The sequence below is a fragment of the Boleophthalmus pectinirostris genome, unplaced genomic scaffold, assembly GCF_026225935.1.
Source record: "Boleophthalmus pectinirostris isolate CB_2022bp ecotype Guang Dong unplaced genomic scaffold, ASM2622593v1 HiC_scaffold_17, whole genome shotgun sequence".
In the NCBI taxonomy this organism is placed as follows: domain Eukaryota; kingdom Metazoa; phylum Chordata; class Actinopteri; order Gobiiformes; family Gobiidae; genus Boleophthalmus; species Boleophthalmus pectinirostris.
The window spans coordinates 19,838,883-19,865,028 of record NW_026571115.1 but is presented as its reverse complement, the minus strand read 5'-3'; the positions used below and the strand labels follow the sequence as shown (position 1 = coordinate 19,865,028).

At 43.0% G+C, this 26,146-nt stretch overlaps 2 protein-coding genes across 5 annotated transcripts in view; both read right to left on the bottom strand.

The window, feature by feature from the left end:
* Positions 1–408: 408 nt before the first annotated feature.
* Positions 409–25,565, bottom strand: LOC110167312 (axin-2-like). Its single transcript, XM_020932648.2, has 12 exons — positions 25,537–25,565; positions 13,009–13,326; positions 11,058–11,941; positions 9,375–9,497; positions 7,806–7,908; positions 5,729–5,860; positions 5,144–5,655; positions 4,708–4,881; positions 4,416–4,631; positions 4,209–4,331; positions 3,545–3,715; positions 409–1,511 (listed from the first exon to the last, which is right to left on the bottom strand). Exons 3-12 carry the CDS (start codon positions 11,861–11,863, stop codon positions 1,385–1,387), a joined length of 2,487 nt encoding a protein of 828 aa, XP_020788307.1. The 5' UTR covers positions 11,864–11,941; positions 13,009–13,326; positions 25,537–25,565; the 3' UTR covers positions 409–1,384.
* Positions 25,347–26,146, bottom strand: part of cep112 (centrosomal protein 112) — a 74,691-nt gene continuing 73,891 nt past the window's right edge. For all 4 annotated transcript variants that reach the window (XM_020933659.2, XM_055152782.1, XM_055152781.1 and 1 more), the window contains one exon: positions 25,347–25,588. In XM_020933659.2, coding sequence (XP_020789318.2) covers positions 25,585–25,588 — 4 coding nt within the window. In that variant the 3' untranslated portion in view covers positions 25,347–25,584. The remainder of the gene's footprint in view (positions 25,589–26,146) is intronic.

Genomic DNA, 26,146 nt, shown 5'->3' with positions numbered 1-26,146 from the left:
TTCTTCACTTAGCAGGATGTAAGCCCAGGGGAAAGACAGTTTGTGAGGAGGGTAATTAGGTCTGAGCAAAGACCACAGAACAGTTCATCAAGTGCCACAGGAGGCCTAACTGTGTAAATAGCGGAGTTCACTTGTAGCATGAATTTGCCAAATGTCTCATTAACACACACTTACATTCCACAGTTCGCTCTTACACCAAATCGTGCGCAGGCTCTGGTGGCCAAATTAATGCTGCATGTTTTAATTTCCATCAGGGAGTAAATTAAAAGCTGATAATGGATGCAAATCTGGCAGAAACTCCTCACAAGATCCACTGAGCTGCACTCCACAGCGGGGCGTGTGCTGCTTCAAGTTTGCTCTGCTACCAATTAGCACAGAGAAATCACACAACGACAGGAAGTCATTAACTACTTTGAAAAATAGAACATTTTAATAAAGGCTACATCTCTTCATAATTACAATAATTAAAGTACCGAGGCATCTTTTCAACTGAGCTCTATAGAACGCATAATTTACAGTTTACAAGTGGAGCCAAGGAAGCCATGAAAATATTATAAAACATAAAACATGATGAACCAGATGCTGAAGGCATAAAAATATCTTTTCAACATAAGGACCCTTGGAAAAATCAAGGGAGTAACAAGACCCTGAAAACTGGGTAACACACGGCAATAACCCATGTAGGCACAGTACTGTACTTGAATCACTGCCACAACAGTGCACACACACATACACACACATTATACGCACACAGGGACACTTAGAGCTTTTGTTGGGAATAATGGTGTAAACATTTTGGGGACTCCTCTTTTCACAGGCTTTTTGTGCAACGCCTGCGACCACTGAAACAAAAGGCACTAAAATGTGACCAATGGAAGGCTAACTCTGAGTCCCAGAGCGGATTCAAATATAAGAGCATTTTTCTTCCATTTTCATTACAATCAGGGCCCTTCTGAAGAGGTGGGGCTGCAGTAGTATATATATATCTATATATGATAATTCAACTCTAAGGGGGGGGGTATACTATAAGTGTTCATCTAGTTTCAAAGGGATTTTCCAGAGGTATGAAGCTTACAAACTGGGAATACCATCTCCAAGCAGCTTGTCCACAGAAGGTCAAAGGGGTAGATTCCAATAAATAGAAATAAAATCCATTACATAGCAAAACAATGATCACCATACAATGTGCATATACATAGAAGTGGGCACAGATGGGGCAGGTATGGTCCACTGCCTCGAGTCTTTTAAAAGTGGTCTTTCACCTCATTCAGTCTCTTGATGATTTAGTCCTATTCAAAATTCTTGAAATGTCCAATAATCTCAGTCCAACGACACGGTTAAATGGTTTGGGAGTACATCCACAGTGTAGGAATTGTCCACAGCTTCAGTCCATCCGCTCCACTTTTCCTAAGATCTTTCCTTCGTACATGGGCAGCGGAGAGGAGTCGTCTGAGACCTCTTCAAAAACAGCGCCGCATTCAAACTCGTCACTGGCTTTTTTGAAGTAGTACCTGAAAAAGGGGAAGAACATGTCTGTCAATGCGTGTGAACAATACAATCTGTACAAACAGACACTGGATAATTTCACTTTTTGGTCAAATTGGCCTTGCATACCGCTTACTTTGAGCTTTTAGGTCAGGATTAATCTCCAATTGAATTTAAACCACAGTTCAAATGAGTAAATCTCAACTGCAGCAAATATTTCAGAAGATAAGAAAATGTCGCTGTGTTTTATGAGGTCTAAAATCTACTAACCATGTAGTTACCAACCCTACAAATATGTTCTGAAATCTAGAAGTGTCTTATATTAGTTGAGGAGTTCATATTTCAGTTCTCCTGCTTGCACTTTCCTTATTTGTTTTTATATTCTGGTAAAATGTGTAGATATTCGGTTATCCCAGTTGGCCTTGGGAGCTCTGGTTGTAACTACAGCAGACCTGCTCCCAGCTTCTCGTCAGCCATGACTTCATTGGGCCATTAATGCCCCCCTCCCCATTCTCATTTTGGAGGAAGAGAAAGCAGCGGGGGTGATCTGGTTTAGGGGTTCCAGAATCCACTCATTAACTATGTAATGGAAAATGTTTGCTCCATGTGTGGGGCGGCTGGTATGCATGTGTGTTTGTGTGTTGGGAATACTTTGTTTTTAACGAGACGGAAGGCTGACAAACTCAAACATGCAATTCTTATAAAACTGGAGTCTTTAAAATGATGCAAAGGTGCCTGTGTGCTCCAATCAGAACAAGGGTGCGACTAATAAAACGCAGCTGCACGGAGGACTTTTCAGAGACATAACAGCTCCAAGAGGTACAGGGAGTATTTAAGGAGAAGGGCCACACTGGAACATCGCAGTGTTGAGGATGCTTCGACTAAAAGGCTTCCCAAAGTCATGCTCTTTCTGCTGAGAGACAGACAGACGCAGCGAGCCTGAGTTTCCACTGGAACATGTTTTATGTGGCTAGATCTGTTTTTTCCCCTTCGCCGCTCCTCTCTCTCCCTCCGCTCTGACATCTGGCACCAATATCGTCTGGCAGGGCCCAGCAGTACTGTTCTTTGTTGAACCGCTGCCATGTTGAAATGACCCAACTCCACACATTCTCTGGCTGCTATTAAAGAGATGCACCGAGCACGCTCCAAAAATGTGGATGGTATGATACAGGAGCGGAGTCAACAGCGGAGAGCAGAGATGACGGTTTGAGAAGAGGAGGGGGCAATGGACAGATGTGAACAACTCCTGCTAAGTGCTTGTCACATGCGCTGAAGCTAAAGCAGTGCACATCTGGACAGGAAGAGTGTGTGAAATCATACTTTAAAGCTGTAATTACTAACACAATACGGACAATAGCACATGTTTAACCTTCAGAGGCTTTCATGCCCACTGCTCAAGACAATCACAGTCAGATCTCACAGTGGAGCGCTGTGGCCTCACTCAGGGTCTGTGCTGTGACAAACGAGCGGATCTGGCATTTAACAGTCTGCCTTTCAGAAATATCCATAAAATGATTACAACATGTGTAAACAGAGTGCGTGTGCGCCGCTGGCCTGTGTGTGTGTGTGTGTGTATGCAGGGAGAGCGCCTGATAGCATCAGTCAAGAATTTGCACGCTGGCCATTTGTGTGAGTCTTTGTTGGTCAAAATGAAAGGGGCCGGGGCTTCAAAGCCATGTGTATTAAGTGTGCCTTAGCATGGAAATCAATACCAGATGGGACCCAAATCGCTGCAGTTCAAACTCTCCCACTCACCCCCCCCTCCTCTTGTCCTTTCCTTTTCATGCAGAGCCTTGAGCGCACACACTCACAAGAGCCCACAGTGTGGACTGCACACAGACACAAACGCTGATAAGTGCTCCACGTAGGCCTCAGAAAACCAGGAACTCCGCTTAAACGCTTGAGGTCACAATTCACAAGGAGTGTCAGCGACAGGATAATTCTTCATGCCATTTCAAGAACCTTCTGGGACAACGCAGAGGCCCATGGATTTCTATTGAATTCCTCTAAGGAACACTAAACATAGCCCTATAACAGCCCGTATAATCCTCGTGCTCACCTGTAGTTGCCCTTCTTACGGAGCTGCTCCTTAAAGTGTCCCAGGGTCAGACTGTGGCTCTTCATAGTTCTGCGATAAGGGATCTCCTCCCCACAGAAGAAGTACGTAACCACGGTCTCTCCACTACTGCACACTGAGACGTTTCCCACTGCTTTCTTATGCTCCTTCATCCTGAAACAACATCACACACTCATTAGAAGATGTATCACACCATCGGAGCACACTGATGAAAAGTCGGGGGTGAATGAGCTACAAGTGTACAGAGACAGAATTAGAAATACAGTGGAAAATGAGAGCGATCATAAGGGCCATAGTGTTATCAATTCTCCTTCAGCGTTATCCAAGGCTTTGTAGGCTCACTTCAGAGCGCTCTCTCTCTCTCCCTCTCTTTGCTGCCAGTGCAGTGAACAGCAGCCAATAAAATGATACATAAGGTGAATATATGAAAGCCATGTCTCAGGCAGGTGGTGGCGACTACACGCTCCACAAGCAAATGGACAGAGTAGAGCTATTATACAGTACTATAGTCTATGGGTGTTTGTAAAGGGTTGAAGAGGCGGCATGGAAGAAAGAGTTAAAAGGCAGAAGTACACTGGCAGGTGGAGGCTATGGCTGAGAAGAGGAAGAAGAGCAGAGAGGAGGAGGGGACAGGGAGGCATCGTACTCTTCTGATTGGACGTTTGAGAGCTGGCGACCAGGAGAGTTGGCTTGAGGTTGCGGGTTCGATGTCCCGCTCTGGACAGGCACTAGATGGCTCTTCTCACGTGGGGCACTGGATAATGAATGCCTATGAAAGAGAGAACAGTTAGTATGGGGCACAAAACAGAACAAGCAAGATTGTTAAAAAGCAGGTAAATGCAGCCAGTGTTACCTCTGCTTGGTGGTCTTTGTTGAGACCTCCTCCAGTCTGCGGCAGGCCTCCTCCAGCTGGGCCAGGGTGTTGGGTGGGGGCAGTGGGGGCATGGCAGGGTCTTGGATAAACGGTTGTGCTGGTTGGTGGCTCCGGAGATGGCCACAGCTTCCACCTCCGCCCCATATGTGAGTCTGGGTCGACGAGCTCCCAAATGCCTTTTTGGTGGTTTGGCTACTGAAAATTAATACACCACATGTCAGAAAAGAAGAGTATCTTTGTCAGAAATCTTAATCTTAAACATTGTCTTTACCTAGACTTGTGCCTGCTTTGGCGTTTGCTCTCCAAGATCCACTGGAGCACATTTTGGGCAGGGTCTGCTGTGTCACTGGGCAGCTGCAGGCCCCCACAATCCTCTGAGCACCTGTCTGTAGACCCATCCTCTGTTCCAGACCGGCAGAGGCACCTGGACAGAGAACTGGACCTCCTGAAAGCAAAGACAAGAGACAGGGATGTTAAAGCCATGAAGCTGAAACCATGAAGTGTGTTAATGCTCAAAAACACCTAGAAAAGCATATAGGTCAGATGTGTTGAGAGACGAGCCCCTTCACAGTAAGAATGCAAGTTAGCCTATTGTCTTCTTGGAGATACTGTGCTACATTATGGAATATTCTAGGCAAAACTAATAATATTTCCAGGTATTAGACCCTGTGACATTGTGCACCTTTAACTGTATATACTAAACTTACCCCATGGTGTTGTCAATGGAAACAGCCCCACACATCTCTCTTCCCAGGCTGCGACTGCGTTGGTAGTGCGGCCCAGGCTGGCACTCTGCACTGGAGCACAGGCGGTGCACTCGGAGCGCCGCCTCCCTCTCGATCTGCTCCTTGCTCTTGGGGCTGGCGTGGTGGTGGATGTAGTGATGGTGGATGTGCTTGGTGCTCTGCCGGCTGATCATGGTGCGGTTCGGCCCCAGGGAGACGGTGACGGACCCCTGCTCCAGTGTCGACACAGGGGTCCCAGTGCGCACCAGGCCCTTCAGTGCTAGGGCGAGTGGGCGCTGCTCGGGGGAGGTGGAGCGGGGGGAGTGGCGGGCAACGGCGGGCGATTGGCAGCCAGGACTTTTCAGGACACGGGATAAGTGCTCGTCGAGGATGGCCTGCGGGTCTTCATCAGAAGAGCCGGACAAGATGGACAGCTGGTGGTGAGAGAGCTGTGGGGAGCTTCCTAAAATCTCAGCATCTTCTCGTTCATCCTCCTATAAAAGAAGAGATTATTTAACAACAAACAAACATACAGATCAATATATCTTCCATCTTGTTTCTACAAACCTCTTGAATTTGCTGTAGTCTCTCCTCGCCTCGGTCCTGCTCCCGTTTGAGGCTCTCCAGTCGAGCAATCAGCTGCTCGGCAAATTTAGCAGGCTCTAATGGGACAACTTCTTTTGGGGGATGCCGAGTACGCTATGGGACAAAATAATAAATATTAACATTTACAGAATACAGAGAGTTTATACTATTGTGACTATTAGATTTTTGTTTTGACCCAGTATGGTTCTTAGTCAAAATAAAGCTTTAGTGTGCCATCTTCAATTAATCATACAACTTTTTTATTGTCTAAGAACCAGGAAGTTAGCGGTTTTCATGACAGTTATTGCAGTCATAGTTTTACTGTGATGGCAAAACTCTGCTCTGGTCTCTGAAAGTTGTGAAAAGTGCTTAAAGTTGTTGCAATGAATAATTAGGATGCTAGAAATGTGTTTGGAAACTTAGGAACAGGTACAGAGCCTTTAAGATCAAGAGTTCTTTCTGTTGATGTGTAATTATCATTTCTTGGGCCTTCCATTTCCATAAACACTCCGGTAAAGCAAACGGACTCCCAGGACTGCACTAATTGGAAAAGACTTTTTTGGATGTTCTGGTTGGCGCGGCGACGGGTGGCGAGCTCAGTGCACGGACACATCCAGCCGGGGCGCTGCTGGTCGCCACTGTCATCATCAGTGGGCCTCTTTAAAGTCAGCGCACTTCAAAGACTTCCTCGTCAAATATCAAACACGCCGTGGGGGGGAGCGGGTGGCAGAGGGGAAGGACGGAGCGATTGATAGACAGAGGCGCGGGCTTTACATGTAGGAATAAAAGAGGAGTATCGACAGGGGGTGGAAGAAGCACGGAGGATTAGAAACATGGAAGTTCAGATCCAGAGATGTGGATTCACAGGAGGTGAGGGACAAATAAAAAGACAACATTTGCCAGGGAAAGATAAAAGTGTCCAAAATGGATCAGAAAAGGTGGAGCTAATTTACCCCCTGTATCGTCTCATGCAGTGACACTAGCATCTATGTGTGCACTTATCTTACAGTATTAGCATCTGTGTACTGCCCTCTCTCTAAATGTACTTCTTATTCCTTTGTAGAGACATGAAGGGGAAAAGAGAAAAAGCCTGCTTTGATGAAGGCTTCTGCACCATGGAACAGACAACTACTGCCAAAAAACCAGGGGGCAAAATACTGGTACAAAAATGAGTAGCAACTGATCAGTGCATTTTTTTGGAGAATGCCCCTAAAACAGAGGTGGGCAGATTACCAAAATATGGGTAATATTGTGAATATTGATAAAATCGGTCATTTAAATAAAAAAAAAATTGAGAAATAAGGGTATAAAGTTGCACTTGTGCAATTCTGGACACATTATTATCAAGATACCTCTAGAAAACAACAGATTTTGCATGTAAACATTAATTAGGACTTTCAAAAGTTTGCTTGATTTAAGATGACCAATTGTGCACTCACATGACAGATCCTGCACGTTTCGGGATGGGAGGGGCTGTGGAAAAAGGGCCAGCTCAGTTGGAAGTTGTCACTTCCTTGTGCGTCTGCTCCATTCATCCATGGATCAAAGCGTTGTGTGTGTATGTGCATGTGCAAAGTGTCTGAGTATCTTTGTGTGTTTTTTTTTTTCTCCGGGAACAGGGCTGATTCCAGAGCCCGTGGGATAAAGCTGCCGAGATCTTCCTCATCTTTCCTATTCTCCATATTTACAGCATCGGTGGGGAAGAAAAACCCTGGTGTGTTGGGAGCTCTGCGGCGATAAACAGCTTAGAGACCCCCACATCTCCCGCAGACTTCAAGGAACCCTAATGGGGGCGGAGGTGACACCAAAGGTAGAGTAGGGCCCTGTTTGAATGTGTTTGAATGTGTGTGTACCAGCCCGAGTTGGAGGCTGGCTCTTTTGACGCTGCTCTTTAGATCTGTGCTGGTGTTGTTGAATTGAGAATGCCGAACACACTTTGTGCAAACCTATTCATAGAACCCAGAGAGACCTGGAGCAGAGGGTGGTATGGAAATTACACTGTGGGGCCTGGGTTGAAAAAGACTTGTGAAGAGCAGTGTGAGCGCGTGTGTGTACGTACAGGAAAGGCAGGCAGAGACACTTGGCTGTTCATCCTCATGTTTCGCTGCATCTCCCGCTGTAGCTGCTTTTTGGAGCCCAGTTTGTATGGAGGGATGCCATCTCTAAAGGAAGAGACACGACTTAGTGACATTGACACATTGCATTCTGGGGTAAAAACAACAACAAGTTAAGTAAACAGGAAGACTTGCAACTATTCTGGGGTTTCTGCTTCCAGTTATACTTTTCCCCATTCAAGACATATAATATTTTGCTTTACATTGTTGATTACTGTAGCAACGCTCCAAATTTTTCATCATTCTGAAACCCATGGATAGCAAGTTTGAGGTCTCACATAGGACCTTTTAGTAGAAGTACAAAAGCAGATTAAAGTTTTAAAACTGGCCAAACTTTATTCTATAGGCTCCCAACTCCAGATCGAAGAGGCCTCTTGCAAACTGCACCACTTGACACCATGTCTTTTTTCCCCTATGTGACCTAACCTAACTGAGGAGCACTTTTCCACTTTTGCTTTGAAATGCCACAGTCATGCGCATAAGCAACCCCCCCTCCCAATTTTCATTTGGCAAGCAGTGCCGCAGCCAGCCTCTGATCTCCGCACATCAAAAGGCTGGTTTGTAAGATAAGGTAATGTTTGAAGTCTGCGCAGCTGCATTCCCTAGCGTCCAAGCAAATCCATAAATAAGATATAAGCAACCCCCCCCCTCCCTCACTTCTCCTCTCCCTCCTGCAACACTTTCTTTCTCTTCCCACCCAAACGCTTCATCCTAGTTCTTCTATTCTTTATATCTAAACAAGTCTCTATTCTATGTTTATGGGTGCGTTTCACTGACCCACAGAAAGAGATCGTGATCAAGGCTGGAGCGGGCAGGAAGCGGCTAGCCTTTGTTACTGCGCTGGGCAAAGTGCAACGCGATAGTACTGCTGAATTCCCAACCGCTTTGAAGTTTAAGAGATAGGCTACAGCAAGAGACACCCTGCTTTTATAGCCATCATATTTTGCTATAATTATGACTGTATACTCCTACAATGGTGTCATAAAGTTAGTGTAAAGTAGATGACATCAGGCTTATCTCTTTCAGAATAAGGTTGAGAATAAAAGTACCATAATACTGAAAAGTTGCTGACCTGAGCGCTGGCCTTGAGCAGTGCACAATGACTTCACCGCGCCTTGTCACTTACTCATGTGATTACAGCAGCCCTTTAGAGAAACTAGGGCTTTAGCACGTACATTACTGATAAGCTGCACCACTGATTGTATTCTACTACAATCAACAGCCTGGCCCATGTGTTAAAATAGAAAAAAGTAGAATTATTTGATCACTTATCATCAAACTACTTTATATTATTAAACAAACCATCCCATTTTGTGATCATAGTGAAAAGTGGCCAGACTTGACTTGACAAAAGTACAACCCCCCCCATTCAGAAGAAGCAGTCAGATATTTTTAGTTACCCCCAAGGCACTATTTAAGTTTTATAAAACCCAAACTGTGACAGAAACACCTTTAATTTTAGGTTCATATTCTTGTTTAACCAGTATACACCTTGAAACTGACAGATTACTTACACGCTGCCATCGGTCAGAGACATGGAATCATCTGTGAGTGCGTCGCTGGACACCTCGCTGTCATTGGTGCTGCAGACAGGAGCAAACGAGCCCCCATGGCACTGCCCTCCTCTCCTGTAGGATCTATGAAGGTTACAACAACACAGCCCTGGATTAATGCACAGATCACAGACCGTGTCCAACAGGTGGCAGTGTCACGGTTGTGAACATCATGTAGAGATTTGGACAGAGCAGGTTTTCAATCAACGAGAGACAAACGCCACTCGGGGCTGTGTGATCAAAGTGGGGAATGTGTGACCTTGACTCCCATGAATTATTCTAATCAGCTCCTGGCTCCGAGCAAGCACTACTTCAGCTGTTTGCGTACAGTACAGTGGGGGGGTGGTCAATATATTGGTGCCTATATTGCAAGCACACTATGCAACTTTTTTGTGTAGGGTGCACCATATATTTGTCTTCATAGAGATGTGTTTGCATAGAATGTTCCACAGTTTGCCATTAAAGTTTTTTTTTTTTTTTAATCATAGTGACAAACAGAAGACACAACCAGGCCAAGTTACAGGTCGGATCTATGGGAAAGCGACTCCACTCAAAGAAACAATGTATTTTTTAACCTATATTCCCACCAGAAAAGTTACATAGTGCACCTTTATTGTGTGAACTACAAGTTGACATCTATTTTGGGGGCGCTGCGATAGATTTTCAAGTCATGCTATCAATACTGGCAAAGATCTGCAGATATTGGATGTCTACAGTTGAATCTGTTTCCACTCTGTTCTGGGCCCATGCTAAAAGAGCCATAAGTCCTGGTCCTAGTGGAGAGACGGAGGAGACTGAGGCAGCATGACTAAAGCTGGAGGCCCCATGCTCGCGGGTGACCTTCACAGAGTCAGGTATTCAACACAGCTGGCCTCACATTCCTGCTCCTGCCTCGCGTTTATCCCTCCGCCCCTCCCTCTTTTTCATTTCTCTCTCTTCCTCACAGTGTTTCTTTTCCCCGCACTTTCGCTCCAGAAGCATGCCTCCTAGTCTCAGAGTTTTCAAAAGCAACGCAAGATAAAAGTGGAGGAGGCGGAGGGAGAGCAGCGAAGGAGAGAATCAGAGGAGAATTGACGCAAACAAGAAAAAAGAGGGAAGGAGAGAGAGAAGAGAGAGAGAGTGGGTTGGGGTGCTGTTGGTTCTGAGCTGTAGCTGCTGCCGTTGTTCAGGGTTTGTTTTCTTCTCCAAAACAAAGTTAAATGAGAAGAGGTGAGGACAGCAGAGCGGAAGAGGCAGAAATGAGTTCCACATGTTTTGAATGAGTTTGGTGACAATGGGAGGCACCAGGGGATCTATTTCAAAGCAACCATTTTCCCAGTTTGGCCACCAAGCTGCACATTAAAGAAACACATGTTTTTAACTCTGCTATCCACAGGTAACTGGCACAAGGCCAATCCTGATGTGAGCTGGACTATGAGCTGCAACAGCACTGCAGCTATGAGGATATGTACACTTCTCATTAATTATGTGACAGAAGTATTCATGCTCTGAATCTATTTTATCTCATAATCAATTACCCTTGATCAAACTATAACAGGTGCTATGAGGGAAATGTTTAGAGAAAAGGACTCTTGCATACATACATATGTATAACAATATACTTTTACAGCACATTCACAAACACAGAACAAGCAGCAGTCTTACCTGTAGCTCCTCTCCATCACCTCCACTGCCCTCAGGGACATGGGGGCCCGCTGCATGCTGGTGGTTAGTCCAATGAGGGCTTTGGTTTTGAAGTCGCAGCTCCACTCCTCCTCCTCCGGCAGTGTGGACATGTAGCCACACACTGCTTTGAGCTCGGCCAGGCCATTGGCACTGACGTGAGCTGGATTCTCTCCCCCAGTCCTCACATACTCCAGGTAAATGTCTGAAGTGAGGAACAGCTGGTAGGCACTCTCCTCCATGTTACTCTGAATCTCCGTCTGAGCCTGGTCAAACATGGCAGAGTCGATGTGCTGCTTCTTGATATAATCCCTTATAAAGGTTTTTGTAGCAGGCTTGAGCTGTTTGGCAACAATGCTGTCATTTTCTATGTAGCGCTTGTAAATAGCTTTGGCCACTCTCTGAGTTTTGGGGTCTTTGAGGTCCATTTGCCTGAAGCCATTGCAGGCAAACCAAAAGTCTAAAGTGTCAACACACTGCTCCTGCTCCAGGAATGTCCTGAAGAGGAGAGCACCATCCTGGTCTCCAAGGAGAGAGTGTAAAGATTTAGTCCAGCGGGACAGCGGAGAGTCTGGGGAGGCACTCCCCTCTGGCTCCCCAAGACCATCCTCGTTCCTCCTGGAGGAGCTCGGAGAGCCCAGCAGAGCTGACTTAGGAGATTCCAAAGATTTCATTACTGTGGGTTTGGTGGGGTAGCAGGGCGCATCGCCCTCCCCTCCAGGCACCGGGGGTCGAGGAGCATCTTCTCGGAAACTACTGGAGATATGGTCCATAAGCGCCCGGCTCATGGCTCCTCTGAGCTCCTACTGTAATCTGCTCACTCTCTTATGTCAGCAGGGCGCTTCTCTGGGCTGCCCGTCTCCGCTCTGAAACACAAAGTATTGATCTAATCAAAACCAGATCCGCCCCAACTTCAAAGAGCCACAGACACAGCAAGAGTCTTTTCAGATCCTTTACTGACTTTCACACAAAAACACTGCAGCCTGGAGTCAAAGCAGAGAGAGCGTATGCACCAAACAACACCACTTTACATTTGAACTGCGGCTGGGCTCAGAACAGCACTTCACACAAACGTGGGCTTCACTGTCAGAGGAACACCGAAATGAGCTCAAGATACCACTGGCCACTCACCTTTCAAAGTGCAGTCCAAAGATGGAACAATACACGTGTTCTAATGGTTCCTTATAAATCAGTGCAGGTGTCAGCTTCATAATCTGAATATGTCCTAATGTACAAGCTTCATGAAGCGTTTCTGAGCAGTGTGCCCCACACAGCTAAATCTCACCAAAACCAGAGCCACACGTTGCTACCTGTAGGACCCTGTCTGGGACAAAGTCGCTGAAAACGTGACCAGCTCTCCCCTGGAGTCAACAAGCTAAAGAGTTTGAAGAGTCTAGAAGAAGTCGTACTATGGAGATCATCGGTGGATCACACCGCTACACCCTGACTCAGTAACACTGCAGATATGCAACATTGCAGACTTTTAACTTGAAACTCAAGAGACCACTCATACAGAAATGCGAAACAAATGTTACTCCAGTAAAACATAGTAATGGAAAAGTGATAAAACATGCACAAAGCCACAATAGATATCAAGCCAAAAATAACTTCCTTACAGCCAAATCTATCGCTTTCTAAAATACATATAAGTATTTACAAGCGCCCTCGATGCTAAAAAACACAAGTCTCATATAGCTTGTGGGGGAGGACGTCCAGCAAAACAGACTAAAACACACACTTTACATTTAAAACTATGTGATTAAACTAGTAAAAGACTACATTATAACATATGTGAGCAGTTTTGTTCGTTTTCCGACTGAAAAGAGCAAAAACACAGGCATTTTGGACCGAGCACAACTTCAAAGGCGAGTGGAGCACATCAAAGGGAACTCCAATGGGGACCAGTACGAGGAGGCACACTCTTGTAACTTACCATCGATCTACGACTTCTCGACACAAACGTAAACTCCGGGCGGCTTTATCCACAAAACGCGAACATAATCCACAACGATCGTCTCCACGGTGCGCTCAGATAAAGTCCGATCGGTGTTTAAAGTAGATGCACGACGAGGAAAAATGCAGCCGAGAGGGAAAAAATGCCGCTTTCCTCCCTCCTCCCTTTTGCTCGCAGTGGTTTCAGGCTGCCATGCTGCACGGTGCCTCTCTCCTGTAGGCGACTCCAACACCAAGTGAACGGAGAGACTGGAGCAGCGCACTTCAAAGTCAGGATCCGACTGCCGGGTCCCGGAAGCTGCATAAAAAACAATCACAGCTTAATGCCCTAGAAAAAAATCCAAGCAGCGCTCTGATATCCACGCTCACACAGCAAGGACATAGGCAAAACTATTTCAAAACGCTGTTAGATTTTGTGGGAATATACGAAGTCTCTAACGCGTTTACGAAGCTTTTTTCACAGATCACGAAGTTGCCGCTAGGTTGTGAGGACCTTATCAAAGACAGGGAATCTTGAGCCAACTCCCCGAGGCTTTGGGAGCGTCAGAAGTAACTGATCTGCCGCCCCAATAGCATTATCGCTACAATCCCACTGTTGCTACATAAACTTTAAAGAAAGACGCAAGGATCCTCCTCTTCTACTGCCCGTATAGTTTTAGAGCTTAAACCACAGGGATAGACCATACAAGCACCGACGTGTAAATAAAAAGAGGGTAGTGGATCAAATCACTATCTTGCACAACAATCAGCATCAGAAACAACTTTACTGCCGTGTGAACCAACAAATTCACACACTAGGAATAAACTATTCTTCTGCATATGGTACAACCTAAAAAATAAATAGCTTAAACTACTGTATATTCAATTAAAATGCATGATTAAAACTGTATGAACAGACCTACAGTGCAAAACCAGCAGATGTAGTTTTGTTGATGCGAGTTTTTTTTGTTTGTTTTTTTAATGACAGATATCATAGTCACGCTTTGGCTAGATTATTTTAGCTCACATAATCAATAAGTAAAGAGTGCTGCATCAAAAGGCATGCAATCTTATTTCTTTCAACACCCCACAGCTCCTACTAGTGGCAGAAACGACTCACTGACGCTCAAGATGAAGACGTTTGTTCACAAAGTTTAAAGCAGAACTTCCCTAAAGGCTGTTATTGTGACATTTTGAACAACTACAAAACTGTAGGCTACTGGTGTCTGCAGCTTTTTGTATGAATGCAGCTCTCTGCTTTGTACATGGACCCTTTACTTACAGTTAAAAGGAATCAGAACATTATTTAGATGAAGATGAGATAGGTAAGAAACATATTGTGAAATAAGTATTTAAATGACAATTTTCAGCAGGCTAGTATTTTTTTGTGTGGCATTTAAAGGCACACTGTGTAACTTTTCTTTCTGAAGAAATATCACCTACTTGTCTCCAAAGCATTATATCTGTGGAGACAAGTAGGTGACGCCTTCAGGTCAAGTTACTGGTCAGGTCCGTGGAGCAGTGATCCCGCTCACAGTAACAATATATATATATATAGACTCCTGTAGTTAAATGCAGTATGAAAACATAAAGACATACTGTGAGAAATTCAAGGTAAGGCAATAACAGCTGCATGAGACGGACAGATGACAGACCCCAAATGTTATAGTGCACTTTTAAATAAGCTCATGCACTTCATGGACTTCTGACGCAATACAGCTGGCAATAGTCCTGAATAAGAAGTCTGTGTTGCTTCAGTGGACAAGGATTAAAAAGGTTAAGTACAAAGCAGTGACTTTGATCAGCATGCTAAAAGTCCAGTGAAACTTTCTCTGCAGACGCTGTAATCCATCAAGGTGAATCAAAGCGACTATAGAAGGCTTCTTCTTGATTCAAAGACTATTTATCATCTCTATATTCTCTCACAGTCAAAAACATCAAGGCTGTAGATCTTAGATTTCACTGCTGAACATGTACTCCACAGATCGTGTGCCAGAAACAAGCACATTCAAGTTTTACAAAATGTGTAAATAATAATATTTCAGGCAATGACATGTGATTCTTTACCAAAACAAATACTGCGAAAAGCCATACAAGTACTAGCACTTCAAATCTGACTTTATGTTTCCATTGCACACAAAATAGTGTAGGCAAGAAGTTCAGATAATGCTGGAAGCAAACTTACGGCTTCACAATATGCAATTTGAGTCTAGTCAAGATAATAGGAGGGAATCCAAGAATATCCCCTGATGACATCACAAGGTGGAACCAAGCAGTTTGATCTCTGAAGAGGGAGACAAAATATTACTCAAAATGTATGAATTAAACAAAACAACTGTGGTTATGGATGGACTGAGAAAAACATTATCAATACACTTTTTAAGTAATTCAGGATCTTAGTATATTACACACAAATTAATTGAGCTTTAAGCCATGTTATAATGTTGTTACCTCATCAAAAACCTACTTAGATTTACATTTTGTTTCATTCATACATCTGATTCTGTATCCGTGTTTCCCATACATAGACCAATCTGTGGCGCAGCACCACAGAATGAAAACCAAGCACCACCAATTGATTCTGCCTCTTTCCCTTTAGTAGTTTCTTATATCTAATTATAGTATTTTATTTGTATATAATTGTTTTATATTATACTATTTATTTAGTTTTACCAAAATAAAAGTTAAATACAAGAACAAGTTATAATATTGGTTGAGCTATAGGTCTTGAGTTAAGTATTTGAAATAAAAACCTCAAGATTTACTTGGGTTTTTTGCAATTAATACCTTGAATGTCAAAGAATCTAAAGTTAAGGTAAAAGCTAAACTTTAACATCAATTTTGGTAAGTAATTCTAAACTTGAAACTTTAAATATAGGTCTCCCACTAACATAATGTGTATGAGCAAACTGTACTGGTGCAGATTACAGGGGGCACCACACAACGCCATTTGATTTGTGGAAAACATGGCTGCATTATTAGTCTGCCTACATCTTTAAAGCTCACTCTTCCACCTTGTGATGTCATGTAGTGGTAGTTTTGAAGTTCCTCCTTCAGCTCCTTTACCCATAGCTCAGTAGAGATTGACAATTCCAGGACTGAAATCATCCAAGTGATTCTAGTGAAGGTGTATGTAGTTAAAAAAAAAAAAAGAAGTTCATATATGTGAAGTTTTTATGTGTGAATTTTTACATTTTGCCTCTAGGAAGACGTCACAACTGTTGCTCTTTACAGCTTCCCTGCAGGTGATTAAAGAGCCATTTTAAAGCTTGTCATAATTGGACCAAGACAATCATTTGAAATCCTCTCCTTGCATCTTTGTTAATTTTAGCAGGCTGAGATGACCCCTGCAGTAAACACATCGGGGTGGGACCATCACCATGGCAATACTATGGACCCCCTACCAGTACCAGGGGCCTGTCCTGTCACCCCCTCACCACCACCACCTCCACGGGTCACTGGAGGTCCCATCCTGGCATGAGTCCACGCTACCATCCCTTCTCGAGCAGACCAGAGATGTCCTTGGCTCCTGGAACCATAAAAATGTCCCTTAAAAGATCACCACAGGGGGAGAGGTTATGGTGAGTAGGGTCTATGTCTTTAAGGAGATAATATTACCAGGACTGGCCCATTTTAGTGGGACTACAAAGGGACTTTAAACACAGAGGTGTAAAGCATAAATCTCCCGCTACTTCATCGATTTGGTTAATGGTTAGAACATCTTTTTAGCATCATAATACCAGCCAAGCTGGTTTCAGAGCTAACTTATGGCAAATGTAATTAAAAGTCCACAGTTGTGCAGTTATGAGAGCTGGTGAAGGTTTTACGACAGTGTTATATGGTAGGGGCAGTCTGGACAGTTGTAGCAGCTACTGGCCTCCGGAGTTTGGTCGTAAACACCACTGAAGTCTCTGCGTCTATCAATGCTGCAGCTATAAAGTCCAACAGAGGTGGACAGATAGATCTAAGAGCCAAACTATTCAGAAACTACTCAGGTTTAAATAGTTTTAGCCAACGTTCAGTGACAAATATTATATAAATGCAATGTAACTCCTCAAGATTATTGCTTAGTGTATGTGTTTTTATTCCTTGAAGTACTTGAAAATACAGGTGGCACACAGAAAAGCTACATATTGTACCTGTAAGCTTAAACAATTTGACTGAAGTAAAAAGTTAAGTATTATAATATAATCTCAAACCAAAGGCAGGAATTTTTAGCCAGGCTGGCGCCACCTAGTGCCTCCACTCAATTTCATTTCTCTCCTGCGACTAGGTCAAGAATTGTAATTCACTAGACGATTCACAAAAACCCTGGAAGTGTGAGTCCAGGCACCAGCCAATCAGTGAAGAGCCATATATTCTGTGTTGGTAACAATTCCGTTATTGCCCTTCTTCCTTCGGGATTTGGGAAAAGCTTAATATACCAGTTAGCCCCGTTGGCGGCACATTACATATGCCATGACCAAATAGCATCATCAAACTACCGTCGAGCGAACAAATAGTATCACTGCGAGGTCAGATGGTTTCCACGAAGTGAAATCGACTGATGAATCAGGCTAAGGAATTTTAGGGAGGACAATAGAAACCAAAACCAAAACCAAAAGATAAGCTTATGGCAGTTATCAAACAAGGGCATGAGGGAGGAAGTGATCTTGGGCAGACAGAAAGAAGATGCAGATAAAGGCAAAAGGAGCCAACCAATTTGAAACCAGGGCGGGTCACTGTTTTAAGTCTGTTTAGAGTCTGTTTAGAGTGTGTTTAGAGTGTACACACCGGGGAACCAGCGGCTCCCAGGACAGGAAGTGCATCCGAGTAGGTGACAACAGAGGGGACAAAGGCAGAGGGGCTGATGAGAAGAGACTCTAAGGAGGTTGGGTCAAATGGCAACAGAACTTACGAGTGGTAGATGTCAGGACTATCAAATGGGCCACGCTGAGGCAGTTAAAGTGTAGCGTTAGGATGGGCTTTGAAGTTGGGCATGGTCCATATAGCAAAAGTCTTAAAGGTCCTGTATTACCCAAAATCTTGTAATGCCCCATCAAAAACAGACCTGGAGAATCCATGTATCATTCGTTCATTTGGTCTTCAAAATAAAACCGAAAGATAAGAAAACGAAAAAACAACTACTTTCTTCATTATTTGTCTCCGAAATCAAAATGAAAAAATTGAGAACGATTTGTTTCTGTGTTTAAATGAATAATGGAAAAAAACGGATAATGGCCATTTCCCATTTATGTGACTTAAACTGCAATGCTGAACTGAACTGAACTGAACCAGGACTAAACCAGGTCTAAACCAGAACTGAACCAGATCTAAACCAAGACTGAACCAGGTCTAAACCAGAAATGAACCAGGTCTAAACCAGAACTAAACCAGGACTAAACCGGTCTCAGCCCTGGTCTGGTCCTGGTCCCGGTCTCAGTCCCAGTCTTGGTCATAAACCAGGACTGAACCAGGAATGTCGGGACAGGCCCCTAGGTGCACCCGCGTAGATTGTCGGGTGATCAGGACTGAGACTGGTTTAGTCCTGGTTCAGACCCGGTTTAGACCCGGTTTAGACCCTGTTTAGACCCGGTTTAGTCCTGGTTCAGTTCAGCATCGCAGTTTAAGCCATGGAAACGGGAAACGGCCATTATCCATTTTTTCCATTATTCAATTAAACTCAAAATCGAAAACTGAAAAAACAAATCATTATCGTTTTTTTCAGACAAATACTGAAGATAACAGTTGTTTTTTTGTTTTCTTATTTTTGATTTTATTTTGAAAAATGAATGAACTAATGACACATGGATTCTGAAGTGGTGTTTTGCTTCATTCATACATATTTGAGTAATCGTTTATTATTGGTCTGTCTACGTCTCCAAAGCTCAAAATGGTCTGTTCCGCATTATGATGTCATGTAGTGTTAGTTTTCAAGTTAACAGCTTGCTTTTACTTTTAGTTCAGTAGAGATTGACGTGTGAATGAAACAAAACACAACTCCAGGTAAGTTTGTGATAAGGAAACAAACAACATTGTGATGTCATCATAGCTGTATTCAATGTTAGGAAATTCACAAATCAACCTTCTATCCTCTGCATTGTCTTTTCATCCCAGTACAAACATCACAATATCCATAAATCTTCGAAAACATGTGGATTGTCTCTCTGCAGAACAATCCTTTCTTTATCGCTCCCAAAAGATCCTCCATATCTTCAACTCAGATTCCTGTTTTTAAGTCAAGTCAGTGAATCAGCACAAAAATATCATGGAAATGTTAGTTCCAAACTGGGAATATTTTAATACACTCTTTACTTTTGAGAATTGAAGTAAAAAACTACAACTCTATCTTATAAGTTTGTTTCAGGGACTTTACCTATGCCTCTACCTATAAATGATTTCCATGAGTTCAGTGTATATGGGTGATACGTCATAGAAAGTGCACTGAAGGTGAGGTGGTTGAAAGAGAAAAGAATTACAGATGAAACAGTCGGGGGATTGGCAGCTCAACAAAGCAGAGAAGAGGGAGATGGAGAGGAGAATCATTGAAGGTTATTTGTTGTTTTTTTTCCCTCGTTTTAATCCCATTTTGCGCTTCACTTTTAAGTCTACCAATGTATAGAAACAATGTTGGATGCACTGTCTAATCCCATTTGGGCCATGAAGCTCACTCCACACTGACAGTTAAGTGCGTTCATTTCCTCTGTGCTTCTTCCTGGTCTGAAGCACCATGCAGCCGCTCAAACCGGACCCCTCTGTTGTGTAGCGTGCTTGACAGGGCCGCTTTAACCTCAACCCCTGGCTCCTCCACTCAACCATAATCCAGTGTTTTAACCCCTCTTTCCTACAGAGAGCACAGACTGTCCACAGGATGATCTCCTCATTCAACACGTCTCATTTTAAGTCCTTTGTGTTCATGTTAAAAAAGAACCGACAAGCTCTCATTTATCATAAAGGTATCATTGCATACAGTAGTTAGCCATGGATTTCTGAACGATGAAGAATTAGGACCATTGCTGTTCAAACCTGGGCAAATAAATCAAATGTACATATAATTAAAATAAAAAAATATTCTAGAAAACATAATAGCAAAGTATCAAAAATCAAAATGGGTTTCCTCCGCAGGGTGGCTGGGTGCTCCCTTAGAGATAGGGTGAGGAGCTCAGTCACACGGTAGGAGCTCGGAGTAGAGCCGCTGCTCCTCCACGTCGAGAGGAGCCAGTTGAGGTGGCTCAGGCATCTGTTCCAGATGCCTCCTGGGTGCCTCCCTCGGGAGGTGTTCCGGGCATGTCCCACCGGGAGGAGGCCCCGGGGAAGACCCAGGACATGCTGGAGGGACTATGTCTCTTGGCTGGCCTGGGAATGCCTCGGGGTTCCCTCGGAGGAGCTGGAGGACGTGTCTGGGGTGAAGGACGTCTGGGAGTCCCTGCTTAGGCTGCTGCCCCCGCGACCTGGCCCCGGATAAGCGGACGAAAATGGATGGATGGATGGAAACCGTCTGACCTCGTAGCATTAGGATTTGTTTGCTCGATGGTAGGCGGGTACTTTTTTATTTAACCAACTGCTGCTATTTGGTCGTGATGTATGTAATGCACCAAATCCCGTAGGAAGAAGGGCAATAATGTCTTTCCTCTTGATAAAATTGACCAAACATTCTCTTTGTTCCAGCTTTAAATCCTCAATCTCAGGAATTGTTGCCAACACAGAATGTTTGGCTTCATCTACACCCATCTCGGCCGCTTTGTTTACTGTTGTGCTGCACTACAAAAGGGACCCAGACAGGCGCTTAAGTTTGATGTCATGGCTTCACAGCTCTTCACTGATTGGCCAGTGCGCGGTCTACAACTTCTGGGACTCTTGCAAACCATCTAGTGTATTCTGATTCCTGACCTAGTCGCTGAAGAGAAATTAAATTGAGTGGAGGCACTAGGTGGCGCCTGCCTGGCTACTTAAATTGCCCATCGGGAACAAATAAAGCAATTTTGATTGATTTGATTGAGCTAGAAACAACTCAAAAGCATCACAACTTAACAGGAAGCTGCATGCCATGTTAGCCTTGGTCAATAAATGAATGGAATAATATGACAATAAAAAACACAATGATACACATCGTACCACAGTAATCTCATCGCTCTGTCCCTCTGCTCACCCCACACTACACCAGCACACATTCTCAGCAGTCAGAAGCGTACCCTATATAGTCTTATTTTTGCCATGTCTGCCTTGCCTCCAACTCGCTTGCACTTCTATCACCCAGCTGCATATCCTTTCACTGCTTTTTCTGAGTGACAGGGTGAAGAACAAAGTTAGCGCCATAAATACCAAGGAAGAGACAGACAACATTGTGAAGAATACTTTTAAACTTAAAAAATAGGATATGGTAAAGGTTTTAGAGGTTACATTTTCTGGTGAGTGGGGCAGCCAGTGCAGACCTCCAATAGAGTATTCTCACATTATGAAAGCTCTCATACAGTGCTGTGTCAACCAGCTGGGACGTACAGTAGATCCATGCCTGTCACGAGAGCTGGAGAGGCACACGGCACAGACTTCATGAGTGGTGACGAGAGACGGGTTTGAAATTGTGAGAAGAGCTGCACAGTACAATGTATCCAATTCACTGCTCATAAGTTCATTGTTCAGTTAATTCCTGCCATTAATAGGGATGTAAAAATAACCAAAATATCGTGATATCGTCAAAAGTCTCACAATATATCGAATTACAAGTTTCTTTGCTTAAATGGAAGGGTTTTTATAGTAGCAACATGTTATAAACATAGGGAACTACATATCCCATGATTCGTTTCAGTGCAGACAACATGGGATTATGACAGTAATAATTCACACCAAAATCTTCTCAAGGTATTTTAAAAGCAAAAAAGTGTCCCATCTACAATTATATTAGCCTCTTCAAAATATCGCAATAAATATCGTACCGAGAGATGCATATCGTGATAACATCGTACCGAGAGATTTGGATAATGTTACATCTCTAGCAATTACCACAGCAGCAAATAAAAATGTAATATCACTGGATACTAGATAGCAGCAGCGTTCGCCCACAACCACACGGGTCAGTGGTTCAATCTCTGTATCCTTCTCTCAGCTTTCCTATAAATGAAAGTGGTGTGTGGTAGGGATGGCTCCAGACATCTCTTTTTTGTGTGTGTATGTGTGGGGGTCCAAGATCGTCCATGGGGGTGCACACACAATGCAGTATTTAAAGCCTTGTTTGCCTTCATGTGTTAAACAAGTTTAAATGCAATCAGGCCCCTATAGCAAAATATAAACCCTAAGGAGGAATTCCTAGTTACCTCCTCCAAGGAGGTTATGTTTTTGCCGGCGTTTGTTTGTTTGTCTGTTAGCAACATAACTCAAAAAGTTATGGACCGATTTTGATGAAATTTTCAGGATTTGTTGGAAATGTGAAAAGGAAGAACTGATTTCATTTTGGGGGTGATCCAGAAGAAATCCTGAATTCTGGATCACTTAGAAATTTTAGTTAACATTGTGGTAAATGGGGCCAAAAATTTTGTTTCTCAATATTTCGGTTAATTATTGACCAAACCCCATGTAATTTGACTCAGGGATGGACAATGGGATCCTCTTTCATATTCCAAAGGCTGATCCGGATCTGATCCAGAAGACTGATTTTATCGCAATTTATATAAAAAATGGGGGTAGTCCTTGGCGGAGGTCTGCGCTCTCTGAGTGCTTTTCTAGTTTTATTTTAGATTCATTTACAGTCACAGAAAAATCTGAGAATTCAAATTAAATTCAAATGGGACTGGCTTCAACTTATTGGGACTGGGTTTACATTCATTTTGAAAAGTTGGTTTAAAGTTGACTAGGACAGTTATCTGGTTTTCTTTGTGTGCATGTAACTGTGTGTCCTAAAGCAATGTTTCCCAAATCTTTTTTTTCTGGGGACCCATATTTTAAAAGTCACAAACCTTCGCAACCCAAATCATTAGACATTATTTGTAAATCACAAAATAAAGGTGGATCTGACCATTACTGAACATTAAAAAGGATATTTTATTGCTGACTGAGTGATCATGTCTCTCTGAACAATTAGTATTACTCAGGTTTTAAACAATGAAAAACAGTAATTAAGCAATAAAAGGGATCCATAAGTTGCCTTTTTGGACATTAAATGTAGCCCTTTTTTTTCTTTTCAACATTCAAATAAACCAGCAATATTGGAACAAAATAGTTAATAAAATAATTACAAAAAAGATTAGAAATTATACAAACATGTCAACATTTCTAATAAGATAGTTGGGCCTGTCTGCATTTTTTTGTAGCGCGTTCCAGCCCAGGGTGCAAGAGGAGAGCAACATCAGGCGACCCCAAAAAAAACTCTTGCAACCCACTTGAGGGTCGCAACCAAGTCTTTGGGAAACAATGTCCTAGAGCACCTGCAACTTCAGAAGTATCACCACCATTATAGAGAGTGGAGAGTAAATGAATAAAGCATCAAATTGGAAGGCTATATGGTTTAACTAGGGCTGGTGGTTTTGTGTCAATTTATTTAAATGCTCTCGTTTTGATTTAGTGTTGTTTTAATGTACTAATCTCCACTGGCAGCAGTTAGGAGGCTGCAGAGAATGCCCTGTTTGGCCTGCAGGGTTTGTCACACAGTGGCCCTCCGTGTGATGTGACGATAACTGAGGAAGCGCCGTCTTTGATCCTTAATGGGGCCATGTCGGCTTTGTGGAAACGACATTCATGCCTCGTATTTACACAAGCACAATTACGGAGGTTATTTTGGTGGTAGACAATCAATTAGAGTGAAACTATGTCAGGCTAATAACACAGATTAAAGGACTTTAGCCAGGCCGGGCTGTATGTAAATGAACTAACACAGGGCACAGATGACAGAGTTTTACAGCAGTGGGAGAGATATTGCCAAGTATAGATATATAAACAAAACACTTGTTTATGCATGAATATAAATTATAACTAGGATAGGCTACACAACAGCAAAGAACTACCAAGGCACTCACCATATCCTGTGATAATGACTTTTCCAAGCTCAGACATAAATACTATATCCACTGAATAACAAAATGGTATTTATATGGATCTTTCTGAACACTTCTGCCTCCAAACTGTAAACCATTAACCACTAAAAAGATCGAACATTTTAAATTGTTCATTTCTAGGGCAATGGTCCAGTTTTTCATCATTCTGAAATCCATGGATAGATCTAAATGAATCATGTTGCCCGTGGCTCCTTATTGGACTGAAATTCACAAAAAAATGTAAAAGAACACTTCTGATTCAATTAAAGAACTATAGAGTAGTGAACCACACAATTGAGCTAGCGTTGATAACTTTTAAACCAAGTACATACATTTTTGAAACCATTTATACCTTTTTGAAGCCCTGACGCCAACTCCATCTTAACTATCCTCAATAACCATCTTTTACAAAACTTTAAACATACATGAATGCAGCAGCGATGGTACATTGCAACACTCCACTGCGCACAGCGTCCAGAAACAACAGCTCCTACAAAGGCTTCGTGCTGAAAGCCCAAATTCCAGTTTCTCAGATGTCACCCTGACAGTCTTCTCCTCTTTCTGCTTCTTCTCATTCTCTCTGTGCCTGGGCAGCACAATCCGCACATCAAATAAATACAAAGACGGATAGCGTTTCATTTGCAGGTCACGGACAATGGGAGCATGTGGATGTGTAACAACTCTGGGTGTTAAAGCAAGCAATCCCAATGCAAACAACTGCAGAGGGCTTTGAAATTTGACTTGGGGAAAGAAATGATGCCGCCAAAGTGTTTTCCAAGAATAAAATTGTATTCTCTTAAATCCATCAGTATTCAAGACTATGCATTCCTCACCTACAAAAGATGGAGGATCATTAAAAAGCCCCCTTCGAGTTAGCCAAATGTTGTTGGCGTCATGAAACCACTGCACTTTGGAGATATCGGACCGTACACAGTGGTCATTTCTCAGATTCCAGCTTTTGGACGCTTCGGTTTAGGTTTTTAAGTGGTCAAATGCGAAATTGTGGTAGAGGCAGAAAAACTGGGCCCAAGAAATGTAGCGTTTGGCAGAGGGTTCAAACAATGGACTCGCGGCGCTCTTTATCGGACTCAACCACAAACCATGTCTTTAAAGTTCAGATAGGGGCTTGGACCAAACGAAAAAGAGTTTAATAGCAACAGGGGAGATGGTGATTCAAGGTCTCGGACTTCAGTGCAGAACATTTCAAAGCTAATCTTGGGTTAGCATGCATGTTGCGGTCATAAGAAAACACAGGCCACAGCGTGACTTCCTCTAATTGATGGCTTAATTCTGATGCGTTTTGAAGATGAAAAACATGGCAACAGAAATGATGCAAAGTGGTTTATTTAATGAGGGCTCGGTAGTAAAAGGAAATCAAACACAAACGTCAAAACAGTTCACAGAGTACAAGATGCGGAAAAGAAACGATGGTCCGTTAATAAATATTTCAAGTGATAAAACAGCAATAAACAAAATAACAGATGTAAAATGACAAATGGAATAAACAGTTCTGTCATAAAGCTCACTTTTGGCAAGGTCCTTCATTTGTGTGGACAGGTTACACGGCCTCAGTGTTACCTGTGAAGAATGAGCAAAAACAAATTAAAACACAGCATGTATCTGTAAAAAGATGGCACTGATTGTAGTAACAGTACAGGCAGGGGCTATGCAGTAATCAGAGCCTGGTTGCATATATCTGTGTGTACACAAATTATTTGAGCATGTTATGGGTGGCACGCATATCAAAGGGTTTATCTTTGGGACTGGGAGGCTGTAAGTAGAGACTGGGGAATATGTATGTGCATTGTATCATGTTCAACCGACAAACAAGAGCCGAGTGAGTGAGTTTAGATGATTTCAAAACCTAAAAAAGGGTTCAAATTCAGAAAATGCACATTGGACATTGTGCTGATAATAATCGAGATGTAATTTTATGCTTAAACCATGTTTATACGGAAGATTAGATTGAATTATTTTGAATAGATAACCAAAATACAATCTGCCCATTTCAATTTCCATGCCAATTTGTAAGCAGCAATTGTTTCTAAACTGGATTGAGATTTTAAAGTTGGTTGGCATGTTTGGAGTAAATAAGACTAAAGATTAGAAAAGATAAAATATTTCACAAAACAGATG